Raw genomic sequence first — 14036 nt, 5'->3', positions numbered from 1 at the left:
TGGGAGGAATTGTGTTTGTGATGTCCATTGTGACTTGTGGCTTACCCAAGACTGTTTCTAGTTAGCAGTGCCAGATTGTAAGCTGAGACTCTAGAACTTTCTTTTCTGGCTGGATCAGGCTGGATGGGCCACTTTCCCCTCTGCATGGGCCCTGTCCTAGAACCACATCCTCACCTGAGTCTGTGACTCATCTGGGCTGGGTCAGTGTTTGTGGGACGGAGGGAGGTGGGGAAGAGCAGGTGTGACTTATAAATGGAAGAGATCTGCGGCTCCGAACCGTGTCCTAAATGGTTTACACTGCGCACAGCTTCCTCTCAGCCCGCCCTGAGCTGGAAGCAGCATGTGGGTCCTGGCCCTGATCTTCCTGGCAGCAGACTGTGTGTTCTCACTAGGGGTCACTCTGTGGGTCATTTGCAGCCAGTTTTTCATTGTGCACATCCCGGCAGCGATTGGCCACCCCGTGAAACTGAGAGTCCTTCATTGCATCTTCCAGCTGCTGGTGACATGGGTGAGTTTTGTGTTTTGTGTGTCCCCTCCAGCTGAGCATTAAGGAAGGGAACAGGAAAAATCACACACCAGAAACTTCTAGCTGAATGAACACCGGTATCATGGGGCCCGCAGTGACGGGGGATCGCACCTTCTGAAACCTGCATAATCTCTATTAGGTGGTTCTCAGCCTCTTTGGGTGTTTCTGAAGCTAGCCCCGGCTAATATCCACAAAATTCGAAGAATGGTCTGCTTTCTCAGTTAACAGAAGGAGAAAACCAGTCTGGTTCTATTCACCTGTGTGTCTCCCATCTGACTTCCTTTTTTGTTGTTGGTTTGTTTTATTTTTTAAATTGAGGTAAAACATGCATATAAAATTTACCATCTTTCCCACTTTTAAGTGTACAGTTCATGTGTCCATAAATGCGTCCATATTATTCACAGCACTCGTCACTCTCTGAAGTTGTGAAGATACGAACGAATTTTCCTGAGTCTCTGGGCCCCCATTGCTATCTGCCTGCTAGTTACAGTTAGCAAGCCACAAAGTAAACAGGTAGCAGATGAGTAAATTAGTGTCGGTGAGCAAAACGACAGAATATGACTTAAAAAATATGTTTTTGCTTTTGAGAGCTAGAAACCTGCCTAGGTAACATCTGGTGTAATTTGTTCAAATACCTGTAAATGGAACTGTGTAGGTGTTGCCAATATGGATTTCTTGTACTTTTTCTTGTACTTTGACAGAAATTGAATATACAAAATATTTTTTGTAAGTTTCTTACATAACGAAAAGCAATTGCCAGCGCCTCTTCTCAAGAGACACCCTAGGTGTTTCTTCTATGTTATTCAAAATAACTTCTATGCTATTCAAAAGAATGTAGCTATTATCTAAAAGAGAAGATCCCGGGAACTCAAGTCTTCTGATCTCCAGAGTCAGCTTTTATAAGATGCAGTGATTGGGTCCTAGGTTTTCCTGCCCTTGACTCTCAGATTCTGTAGTCCAGGCTCCCAAATACAGTGACTCGATTTCCTCCTTTACAAAGTAGGGAAATTGCCCCTGCTTCACAGCATTTTGTGGAGACTCCACGAATAACCCTCTCCAGAGGGCTTATTATAATGCCTGGCACAGAGGGAGCCCTCCGTAAATAGTAGCCATTGTTACTCTTTCTTGATTCATTTATTTTTTATGCAAAGATGTGTCATGCAACTGCTGTGTGTCCTGTGCCAGTTCTGGGCCCTAGGGCCAATGACAGGCGAGAGAGATAAAGTTCCCACAGGTCTGCCTTGAGGGAGTTTGTAGGGTCCAGGCTGTGGGGGGCGGGGAAGTGGTCCATAAAGACCAAACCCACAAGTGAACAAGCTACAGATAAACAGCTTCCCAAAGTGGAGAATGCAAGGAGGACAGCAAAACCCATCAGGGGAGTCGAACAGGGCTTCACTCTTTGGGCTCCTTGAGCCTCTGGGGTCACAGAACACAAGGGGGTCATGGATTTGGATGGGGTCAAAGTTACCCCATTTTCACAACTAACTTCCAATTGAAATTCTTTCTACGAGGAATGAAGGCAACAAACCACAGCCCTGAAAGCCAGACCTCGACTGTCACCAAAGAGGAATCAGACATATTTGCATAGCCTGTTAGATATTGTGGAAACTCATGTATTCTCCTCATTTCTTTGAAATTAGGGCAGTGTCAGGCAGCAGCTAGATCTTACTACTCTATGTGCTAGTAAGGAAGCACCTATGTTATTATGTCATACATTTTAATATTTTGATAAGTATATTTAAATAAAACTGCTTTTCTTTATAATCCCATGTGTTTATTTTATGTATTTAAAAATGTTCTGGGCTGGGTGTAGTGGCTCACACCTGTAATTCCAGCACTTTGGGAGGCTGAGGTGGGAGGATCGTTTGAGTCCAGGAGTTTGAGACCAGCCTGGGTGACATAGTGAGGCCTCTGTCTTTCCAGAGAAACAAAACAAAACAAAACAAAACAAAACAAAACAAAAGTTCTCAAATGAGGCCTGCAGTCTTTTACCCGTGGCCAAAATTGCTGTGGCACAGATAAGGATTAGGAAACACTGGAAAGGATACCCAGAGGGAGAGGCCTCTTTATTTATATATTTTTAACTTTTTTTTTGAGCTGGAGTTACACTCTCATTGCCCAGGCTGGAGTGCAATGGCATGATCTTAGCTTATTGCAACCTCTTCCTCTCGGGTTCAAGAGATTCTTCCACCTCAGCCTCCCAAGTAGCTGGGAATACAGGAGCCCACCACCACACCCGTCTAATTTTTGTCTTTTTAGTAGAGACGGGGTTTCACCATGTTGGCCAGGCTGGCCTTGAACTCCTGACCTCAAGTGATCCACCAGCCTTGGCCTCCCAAAGTGCTGGGATTACAGGCATCAGCCACTGTGCCTGGCTGTATTTTCAACTCTTTATGAAACCTTGGCATATACCAAAGGGGAACAGGGTGCCCACTCTACAGTGTCACCATCACTGACTCCTGGCCCATCTCCCTTCCTTGTGTCCCTAAATGTCCCTCACTTTTCCCTCATTTTCATTTATTTAAGAAGCCAATCTTGGACATCATATTGTTTTATCCTAAAATTGTTCAGTAGGCATTTTCAAAAGATATGAACTCCCCCTTCCTGTTTTTAAAAAATGTACCCACACTATAGTTAGCTACACAGGCTTGGGGTGGCCAGATTGGCTGGGATGGCACAGGAAGGCCTCCCTGGAAACAGAGGTCGCGCCCGGGCTGAGGTGGAGCAGGGCCTCGTGGTGGAGGCGGGTGTTGCAAGTACAGGGGCCATCGAGGGTGCCCAGAAGTCTGGCTTGTAGTGGCTGCAGTGGAAGGTGTCAGGAGAGTGGGTTGAGAGGAGCTGGCTGGTGCTGTGGTCACCTGGGCCTGCATGAGACTGGATTTTCCTGCAGGTGTCCTGAGGGCACTGAGGGCTTGAGCAGGGCTGTGGTCTAATCTGACTGCAGTTTCCAATCACTCCTTTCGTCACCTGTGGAGGGTAGGTTGTGAAGGCCAGACCCCAGATGGCCTGTGAAGAAACCCATCTCGACAGATTTCTTCTTCTCTCTCCAACAGGGAATGATTTTTGAGAAGCTCAGAATCTGTTCTATGCCCCAATTTATCCGTTTCGTGCACGATCTGCCGCCGCTAAAGTACGACCCCGATGTTGTGGTCACAGATTTCCGCTTTGGGACAATCCCTGTGAAGCTGTATCAGCCCAAGGCATCCACCTGCACCCTGAAGCCTGGCATCGTGTACTACCACGGTGGTGTGGGCGCCGTGGGGAGCTTGAGTAAGAACGCTTTTCTCAGATCTCCCAAAGGGTGGTGGCACCCCTTAAAATGACTTGAAAGAATGGGTATCTTCCTGGGGCTTAAAGTCTGCTATTATTACCAGGAAACACCAGGGCAGTTCATGGTTTGCAGATCGTTGAGGGGACAAAAATATGGGATATATTGCCCTCTTATGTATCTCCTTATTTACCTAAATGTAATCCTTAGTTAAATGTAATAATACTGTAATATAAGGAAGGATACTGTAAGGTAAAGATCCTGAAATATACCCTTACTTGCATTTATATGTGTACATATGTATATACATATAAATATATACATGTATATATCACTATTTTACTTACAATCACCACCTCTATTTAGTTGGAAATAACGATATTTTAAATGAAAAGAATTAAAACACAGCATTTTGTGTCACGTCAGGTGTTGCTAAGACAAATTCTGGTAGAGACAAATAGGAAGATTTGAAAAAAATCAATGAGTGGAAAAAGTCACTATTGAGACAAATAATAATTAATAACTATCTTAATTATTACTCCCAGGGAATTGGGGGAGGGGAAACATCTTTATATGCTTTGTAATCTGTGAAATGCCAGGGTCCCAGTGTGGCAGCCTTTGAGAATAAGGGATTTAATGCAAGGGTGATGCTGGTTTTGTCTATATGAGAATGATAGTAACAGCCAATATTTATTAAGCAATATTTATTAATATTACTAATTACACACAGGCACTGTGAGAACCCTATAGGTGGATGATCTCATTCTAACTCCAACACTCTATGAGTTAGATATTATCATTACCCCAGTTCACAGATGAGGAAATCGAGCCTCAGGAGGTTAAGAGGCGTGCTAGGCACTATGTCATCTCAAACTAGAAGGAGGCAAAGATGAGATTTGAACTCCAGTCTGTCTGAATCCAGAGCTCACACCCTAAACATCTGCACTCTACAGTCAAACAGCTTTGCAGATATTTTTAATGACTTGTAGGATGGATCGGAGGGTGGGCATCTTAGAGAAAGTTGTTCAGGCAGTACCACGAAGGAGAATCAGTGAGAAGATTGACTGGCGCTTTGCTGGAGTAGAGGAAAACCTAGTCAGCGTTGGCCCAAGGGCTGTGTCTATAAGAAGAAGACAGCAACAATGGCTGGCAAAGGAAGCCTTCCTAGTGAATGTTAAAAATCTTTTATTTTCTAGAAACCCACCATGGCATATGCTCTCGTTTGTGCAAGGAGAGTGACTCTGTGGTTCTGGCAGTTGGGTAAGTAAAGGGGAGATTCAAGGGAGCCAGCAGGGAGCAAGGCTCTGATGCAGAGAGATGGGGTGGGAAGAAGAAATGGGGGTGGGGAGTGGGAGCAGATTGGTGCTGGAGGAAGCCCAGAGGCAAGGATGGGCTGGGAGAAGCCAGTGAATAGAGAAAGAGAAGGCGGCTGGGTGCAGTGGCTCACGCCTGTAATCCCAACACTTTGGGAGGCCACGGCGGGCGGAATCCTTGAGCCCAGGAGTTCAGAGCAGCCTGGGCAACATAGTGAGATCCCATTTTTACAAAAAATACAAAAATTAGCCAGGTGTGGTGGTATATGCCTGTAGTCCCAGCTACTTGGGAGGCCGAAGTGGAAGAAGAACCTGAGCCTGGGAGGTTGCAGTGAGCCATGATTGCGCCACTACACTCAGCCTGGGTGACAGAACAAGACCCTGTCTTAAATAAAACAAAACAAGAAAAAGAGAGTGAGAGAAAAATAAGGGGAGGTGAAGACAGATGGAGAGACAGAGAATGGGGAACCCCTTCCTCTGTGCATGTGGGCCTTGGGTTTGTTTAAACAGAGGTGTTTTGTGCGTTTGGAAGCTGGGTAGGAGGTGGTCTTTTTTAAGCGGATCAGGTGCAGAGTTTCACTACACGAACACCTGGGCGACATAGCTCTTCTTTGAGTAAAACAGCCCTGCGCCTCCCTCTGCTAAACGCCCGTGGTACCCTGTACCATCACTCAAACAACCCGAAATGCTGCCACATCCACTTCCAAGTGCTCCCAAAAGGGAGGTCCCTCTGGCAGAGACCCACTGAAGAAAGCGAGAAAAACAAAAGCAAAACCAAACCCATTGTCTCTCCTAACGGATCTCTGACAGTCACCACCCAGCCTGGAGCCTCAAAGAGGGCGTGGTGAGCATTGGGTCCCCTGTCCTGCTGCCTGACGCAGCATCACACACGTGGTTCCTCCTGGTTAAGTCTCCCTGTAGTTTCACGTAGAGGTACACACACTAAAGAAATATCAGTTCTTTGCGTCTCAGTGGGGGTACATATGCCAACTTTCTTATGGCACAGCTACCTGAGGAGAGTAGAAAATGAAGGGATGAAGCCGGGCACAGTGGTTCATGCTTGTAATCCCAGCACTTTGGGAGGCCAAGGCGGGTGGATCACTTGAGGCCAGGAGTTCAAGACCAGCTGGCCAACATGGTGAAACCCTGTCTCTACTAAAAATATAAAAATTAGCCAGGCGTGGTGACATGTGCCTGTAATCCCAGCTACTCAGGACGCTGAGGCAGGAGAATCACTTGAACCCGGAAGGCAGAGGTTACAGTGAGCTGAGATGGCGCCACTGCACTCTAGCCTGGGTGACAGAGTAAGACTCCGTCTCAAAAAAAAAAAAGAAAAAAAAAGAAAAGAAAAAATTAAGAGATGAGATGAGAGAGAGAACTGGATAAACCCCTGACTTTGCAATTCTTAGCTCCAGAAGGGTTTCTACCATGGGATGTTGCTGGACACCTTATCATTCTGGTTGTGCCAAACCAAGAGATTGTCAGTAGAACATGCTAGCAAGTCTCCGCTAGAAAGTTATTTTCTAAATCCAAGGTAGACAGGATTTTGGAGTTAAGGGCATTGCTTTCCAGGACTTCCTGTTCCCAGGTGGCCTGAAATGGGGGTATGGAATGGAAATGGCATCAGCCATTTGTTGGTCCCATAGAGTATTTCTGTTTCTTTCTCTTTTCTTTCTTTCTTTTTTTTTTTTATTTGTGACCAGCATTGAAAAATAGTGAACTTTCTCACAAAATCTGGATTTCTGGAATCTCTTAGCAATACCAGGTAGGCATGGCAGCTATGGTGGTGGGTGTGCATAGCTTGTTTGGAAGAGTGCTGTATATCTCTGGCCTCTGGTGGTACAGTCAGTCCTCAACACTGTCGACAGGTTCTTGGAACTATGACTTGGAGTAAAACCAATTTTACCTATTACAAAACCTAGGCTAATTGATATAAACAGAATTAAGCTCTGATGGTATAATCCTGGCCACAAAACACCAGCAAATTTATTAAATTTTTTAAAAATTTATTTTACTACTTTTATATTTTATCATTTTCTTTTTCTTTTTCTTTTTGAGACAGAGTCTCGCTCTGTCACCCAGGCTGGAGTGCAGTGGCGCGATCTCGGCTCACTGCAAGCTCCGCCTCCCGTGTTCACGCCATTGTCCTGCCTCAGCCTCCTGAGTAGCTGGGACTACAGGCGCCCGCCACCGTGCCTGGCTAATTTTTTTTGTATTTTTAGTAGAGATGGGGTTTCACCGTGTTAGCCAGGTCTCGATCTTATGACCTTGTGATCTGCCCACCTCGGCCTCCCAAAGTGCTAGGATTACATGCATGAGTCACTGCACCCGGCCTATCATTTTCTTTAGTAGAGGTGAGGGCTTGCCATGTTGCCCAGGCTGGTCTCAAACTTCTGAGGTCAGGCAATCCTTCTTCCTCAGCTTCTCAAAGTGCTGAGATTACAGGCGTGAGCCACTATGCCTGCTGTAAGCTAAATAAAGACCAAAACCTGCTAATATTAAAAATTGAAATAAACATGAGCTATACATATATTTTTAAAAGATTGATAAAAACAAAAAGATAATTGTTTGCCCAATTCTTGGTGAATCAGTGAGTGATGGTGGTCATTCTGGTGGTGGGTTAAATCTAGGGATAAATGTTTGCAAGGTGAAAATTGTCAGGAGTACCTCTGACCATCTCCCAGTTCAAAACTAAGCACTCACAAATGTGGCAGGCTCACTGAGAGCTTCTGTACTGCATCATTTATTTTTGTGCAGATGTATGATTATTGCAGACTTTACGCATTTTTTTTTTTTTTTTTTGAGATGGGCTCTCCCTCTGTCACCCAGGCTGGAGTACAATGGTGCGATCTCGGCTCACTGCAACTTCCACCTCCTGGGCTCAAGCGATTCTTGGGCCTCAGCCTCCTGAATAGCTGGGACCACAGATGCACACCACCACACCTGGCTAGTTTTTTGTATTTTTGGTAGAGGCAGGGTTTCACCATGTTGCCCAGGCTAGTTTTGAACTCCTGAGCTCAGGCGATCCATCTGCCTTGGCCTCCCAAATTGCTGGGATTACAGGCATGAGCCACTGTGCTTGGCTGACTTTATAATTTTTTTCTTTTTTTTCTGAGACAGAGTTTCACTCTTGTTGCCCGGGTTGGAGTGCAACGGCACGATCTCAGCTCACCACAACCTCTACCTCCCGGGTTTAAGGGATTCTTCTGCCTCAGCCTTCCTGAGTAGCTGGGATTATAGGCATGTGCCACCATGCCCGGTTAATTTTGTATTTTTAGTAGAGACAGGGTTTCTCCATGTTGGTCAGGCTGGTCTTGAACTCCTGACCTCAGATGATCCGCCTGCCTCGGCCTCCCAAAGTGTTGGGATTACAGGCGTGAGCCACCGCACCTGGCTGGCTTTATGCATTTTTCATTTTGCAATAACGTATATTCCTTCATCTATTCGGTTTCCAACTCACTTACTCTAATTCAGGGTCATGGGGGCTGGATCCTATCCCTGCAGCTTAGGGAACAAGGCAGGAACCCGCCCTGGACAGGACACCCTCCTATCGCAGGGCACACTCACACCTACACCCACATTCACTTGGACCGGGACAATTTAGACATGCTCATGAATGTAACATACACATCTTTGGGATGTGGGAGGAAACTGGAAGACCGGGAGAAAACCCACACAGACATGAGGAGAATGTGCAGACTCCACACAAACAGTAGTAGCCTAGGCTGGAGTCATTTTTCTTTCTTTCATCAATATAATGAAACAATGTAGAACGAAATGACATTATTTGAGGGCTGCTTTTTTTTTTTTTTCTTCTTGGAGACAGAGTCTCACTCTGTCTGTCGCTCAGGCTAGAGTGCAGTGGCGTGATCATAGCTCACTGTAGCCTCAACCTCCCAGGTCCAAGCGATCCACTTGCCTTAGCCTCCTGAGTAGCTGGGACTACAGGCATCCACCACCACACCCAGCTAATTTTTTGTATTCTTTGTAGAGATGGGGTCCCACCATGTTGCCCAGGCTGGCCTTGAACTCTTAGACTCAAGGGATCGGCCCACCTCGGCCTTCTAAAGTGCTGAAATTAAAGGCATGAGCCACTGGCCTGGCCGACCTGCTGTATTTAAGTCTATAAGATCCCCCCTAACAAAATCTGTAGGTATGGCATGATTAATTAAAAACCCAAGCAGGCCTTGAAGTTGCTCATACAAGAATCATAAGACAAGAAGCCGGAGCAGGTGAGTCAGGGAAGCAACATGAGGTAGGTTCAGGAAGATGGGGCCAGTGTGGGTGATATTTACACTGTTGGCCAATTGGTGGATGTCTCGTGACACAGGTCCCCCATTAGGGCATTGAGATAGTAGGAATGGCACCTGCCTAGGTATGTGGGCTTTATGCGTCTCGTCTCATTTAAACCTCACACCTAACTACCTGCTCAAGTTTCAGAAAGGGAAGTGAATGGACTAATTTGGGCTAAAAGATGCTAGACGCTGATATTTTTGGATCTGCTGGGGCGATGGGTATCAACTGTGTTTCTTGATTCCTTTTCAGTTACCGCCAGTTACCTAAGCATAAGTTTCCAGTGCCAATAAGAGACTGCTTGGTGGCCACCATCCACTTCCTGAAGTCCCTGGGTGCATACGGAGTGGATCCAGCCCGGGTTGTGGTCTGTGGTGACAGTTTGGGAGGGGGAATAGCCACGGTGGTTTGTCAAAAACTTGTGGACAGGCCAGATCTGCCCCGGATCCGAGCTCAGATCCTGATCTACGCCAGCCTCCAAGCCCTGGATTTACAAACCCCTTCCTTTCAACAGAGTAGAAACATCCCCCTGCTGAACTGGAGTTTTGCCTGCTACTGTTTTCCTCAATACCTGGACTTCAGCTCCTCCTGGCGAGAGGTCATCATGAAAGGCGCCCATTTGCCTGCCAAAGTTTGGGAAAAGTACAGAAAGTGGTTGGGCCCGGAAAACATCCCCGAGAGGTTTAAGAAGAGGGGCTACCGACCGATACCCCCTGAGCCCGTGAATGAAGCTGCTTACTTGGAAGTAAGTGTTGTCCTGGATGTGATGTGCTCGCCTCTGATTGCAGAAGATGACGTAGTGTCTCAGCTCCCGGAAACTTGCATCGTGAGCTGTGAGTATGATGCTCTCCGGGACGATTCACTGTTGTACAAGAAGAGGCTGGAAGACCTGGGAGTGCCCGTGACCTGGCACCATATGAAGGATGGTTTCCATGGAGTGCTCACCACCATTGACATGAGCTTCTTTCACTTTCCGTGCTCCACGAGAATTCTGAATGCGTTAGTCCATTTCATAAAGGGGCTGTGACCATCTTTCTTCTCTGCTGGTACTGCAATGTGAATTCCACTGGCCTCCAGCCTCCCACAGGGCTCTCTGTTGCTGATTTAGGTGGTGCATAGTGGGGCTAGGGAAGGGGTGGAGGTTGCTGTCACTTTTCTAGTCCAGGTTCTAGAACCACATGATGCATGCTCCTGATGTCCAGAGGATGTGGTAGAAAAGACAGGTTTGGGGGTGGGAGTGGGGGTCTCTGTCTCTGTTCTCTGTTGGGAAAATCCAGCCTGACAATCTTCAGTGGCCATTTGTGGGAGTGAATCAGCAGGTAAGAGCTGTTCTCAGCCTCCCTATGGGGCAGTTCAGGCTCTCCAGATTGATCCATACTGTGTGTGACTTGTGTCCACTTGGCTGGACTTTGAAATAGCACAAGGACAACACGCATAACCTCACGGGGCTTTCCCAGTGAGGCTCAGAGGCAGGAGCTCTGATGCTCTCGGCTGCTGTGAGGTAGTGGTGGTGGTGGAGAAACTGGCTTCACCCACCTTCCCTTCTGTGAACAGTAGTGACTTTTCCTGCTGTTTCTCAGCCTCTGGGATCAGAGTCTTGACTGCCTGGGCTGGAAACGTTAAGATAGAATGGATAGAGCTTCCACAGTTGTTGGCATCGAGTGGTGGGTGAAGACAGCCTGCAACTGCCCAACTTGGGGAGCTCTGGAGCTCCTGGAATCAAAGCCTGGCTTCCAACCAGAAGCCCCAAAGTAATGTTCTAAGAGTTTGAGGAGAGAAGTTGGGAGGGAAGTGGGGTCCTGAGTTAGAGAACCATGAAGGCTGAGTCTAACTAGATAACCCTGTCCACAGTGCAAAGTCAAGAGAGCCAAAGGAACAGAAGATGTATTCGTGAGAACTATTTCTTTTTTAAGACATGGAACCAACTCAAATTGGCCTCCATTAGAAAGAGAATAGATTGGCTTAGGTAGCGATGCATGCTAGGCATACATTAGGCAAGGTTTGATCCAGGAACTCACACAGTGCCATCAGCTGTCCTGTCTTCTCTGCTCTGTTCTTCTCTCCTCTTAATGCCACCTTCACCTCTCCATGTGGTGGCACTAATCAGCTTGATGCTTACCTTCTCCCAGGGTCAAGTTCATTATCATGGACTTGCCTCATTCTCAGCAGTCCCAGAAAAAAACCTCATTGCAACTTAATGGCTTTGTTGACTTTCTGAGCAATGTGTCCAGTTGCCACAGCCAAGGGAATGGAATGATCTAACTGACCATTCCCAAGTCCTATGCCATCTTGAGAGTGGAGGGTGGAGTCAACTCACCTTGGTGCTTGGACTAAACATGGGGTAGTAAGTGACAACTTCCCTAATTGAAGGGTAAATGGTTGTTGGGTGGACACCAACACTTATTCTACTATAGAAGCTAAATTGAACCCTCAGGCAGGATATGTGAAAGTGGCAAGAGGTGTCAAGGACCACTGGGCAAGTTGGCCAACTGTTCCTTAGGAATGAAAATTCATTTGAAAGGAATGGTCAGGCTCCCGTGCTGGCCCCACCTGGTCTTCTGGAGGCTCTGATCTTGGTTAGTTAGTGGTCTTTACAGGTCAAGGTCAAGGCCATTGCACAAAACACCCTGTGCATGCCCTTAACTTGCTTTCAGTTGAATATTTGGGTTGAACTATGAGGCAGAGAGGAATCCTGTTGGGTGACTCCTTGCTCTATTCACAGTTGACCAGCAGGTGGTTTGTTGGAGAAACAGTAACCATCCCCTGAAAACACACACTGTGGTAGCCACTCAACTGTTGAAGAGCACTGGAGTCCAAGGGGTGAGGCCGCCTCTGAGACAGGTCTCTGAGTTGAGGCTGGGAGAGGCTCCCTCCCTGGAGTGTTGCTTTTCTTGTTTCACCCCTGCCTCTGGAGATGGGTGGAGGAACATGAGCTGACCTTCTGGGAAGTTAGGTTGGCGAGGAGTTGCTGAGGCACTGCCGGGCCGTGCCCAGTAGAGGGGAATGTATAACATTTTAAGAGGCTGAGAGCACCCCTGGTTGGGCTCATGCCGATGGCAGCTTCCTTCTGCAGATCTTGGGAGAAATCAAGCACTTTCACCTAACGGCTAGATGATTGATTTTGGGATGAAATTCTCCACTCCTCTCCTTTACCACATCACCACTATCCTTCCTGCAATCCATCCACGAGACTCACTGAGTGGAAAAGGGATAGGAATGAATGTTCACCCAGGGCCGGCTACATGCTAGGCACTGTACTGGACCGTTTAAATTTGCCACCTCTTAGGTTCCTCACATTAATCTTACAGAGTAGGTACAGGCATACCTATGGATATTGCAGATTCAGTCCCAGACCACAGCAATAAAGCAAGTCACATGAACTTTTTCTTTCCTTAGTGTATATAAAAGTTACATTTCCACTATATTAGTTTATTAAGTGTGCAATAGTGTTCTGTATTTAAAAAGCATGTACATACCTTAATTTAAATATACCTTGTTGCTTAAAAATGCTAACAATCGTCTGAGCCTTCAGTGATTGCAGTAGCCTAGGCTACTACCATCTATATGGTTTGCACATTCTGCCCATGTCTGCATGGGTTTTCTCTAAGTCCTCCAGATTTCTCCCAAATTCCAAAGATGTGTATATTACATTCGTGGGAATGTCTAAATTGTCATAATCTTTTTGCTGGTTGATGGTCTTGCCTTCATGTTGATGCTGCAGGTGGTGGTTGCTGAAGGTGGGAGTGGCTGTGGCAATTTCTTAAAATAAGACAACAGTGGATTTGCCACATCAGTGGACTCTTCCTTTCATGAAAGATTTCTCTGTAGCAGGTGATGCTGTTCTATAGCAGTTTACCCACAGTAGAATTTCTTTCAAAACTGGAGTCGGTCCTCTCAAACCCCTATGCTACTTTATCAACTAAGTTTATGTAATATTCTAAATCTTTTGTTGTCATTATAGCATTTTCACCGAGAGTAGATTCCATCTCAAGAAATCACGATTTTTACTTATCCTTAGGAAGCAACTCCTCATCTGCCCAAGTCTGTTCCTGAGATGGCAGCAATTCAGTCATATTTTCAGGCTCCACTCCTAATTCTAGTTCTCTTGCTGTTTCCACCACATCTGCAGTTAACGTCTCCCACTGCAGTCATGAACCCCTCAGAGTCATCCATGAGGGTTGGAATCAACTTATTCCAAACTGTTAATGATGATATTTTGACCACCTCCCATAAATCATGAATGTTCCTCATGGCTTCTGGAATCGCGAATTCTTTTCAGAAGGTTTCCAATTTACTTTGCTGAGGTCCATAAGAGGACTCACTGCCTATGATAACTATAGCCTTAAAAATTGTATTTCTTAAATAATTAGACTTGTAAGTCAGAATACTCCTTGATCCATAGGCTGCAAAATGGATGTTGTGTCAGCAGGCATGAACGCAATATTAACCTTGTACATCTCCATCAGAGTTCTTGAGTTATCAGGTGTCTTGTAAATAAGCAGTAATATTTTCAAAGAAATCTTTTATTCTGAACGGTAGGTCTCAACAGTGAGCTTAAAATATCTAGTAAACCGTGCTGTAAACAGATGTGCTGGCATCCAGGCTTCTTTGTTCCATTTATAGAGCACAGGGAAGA

At 46.1% G+C, this 14036-nt stretch overlaps 1 protein-coding gene across 1 annotated transcript; it reads left to right on the top strand.

Annotated features, from left to right (window-relative positions):
- Positions 1-279: 279 nt before the first annotated feature.
- Positions 280-13180, top strand: AADACL3 (arylacetamide deacetylase-like 3). Its single transcript, XM_011996563.1, has 4 exons — positions 280-508; positions 3580-3796; positions 4991-5054; positions 9653-13180. Exons 1-4 carry the CDS (start codon positions 341-343, stop codon positions 10425-10427), a joined length of 1224 nt encoding a protein of 407 aa, XP_011851953.1. The 5' UTR covers positions 280-340; the 3' UTR covers positions 10428-13180.
- The last annotated feature ends 856 nt before the right edge of the window (positions 13181-14036 follow it).

Source organism: Mandrillus leucophaeus, unplaced genomic scaffold, assembly GCF_000951045.1.
Source record: "Mandrillus leucophaeus isolate KB7577 unplaced genomic scaffold, Mleu.le_1.0 Scaffold52, whole genome shotgun sequence".
Taxonomy (NCBI): domain Eukaryota; kingdom Metazoa; phylum Chordata; class Mammalia; order Primates; family Cercopithecidae; genus Mandrillus; species Mandrillus leucophaeus.
This window is presented reverse-complemented; position numbering and strand designations above follow the sequence as displayed.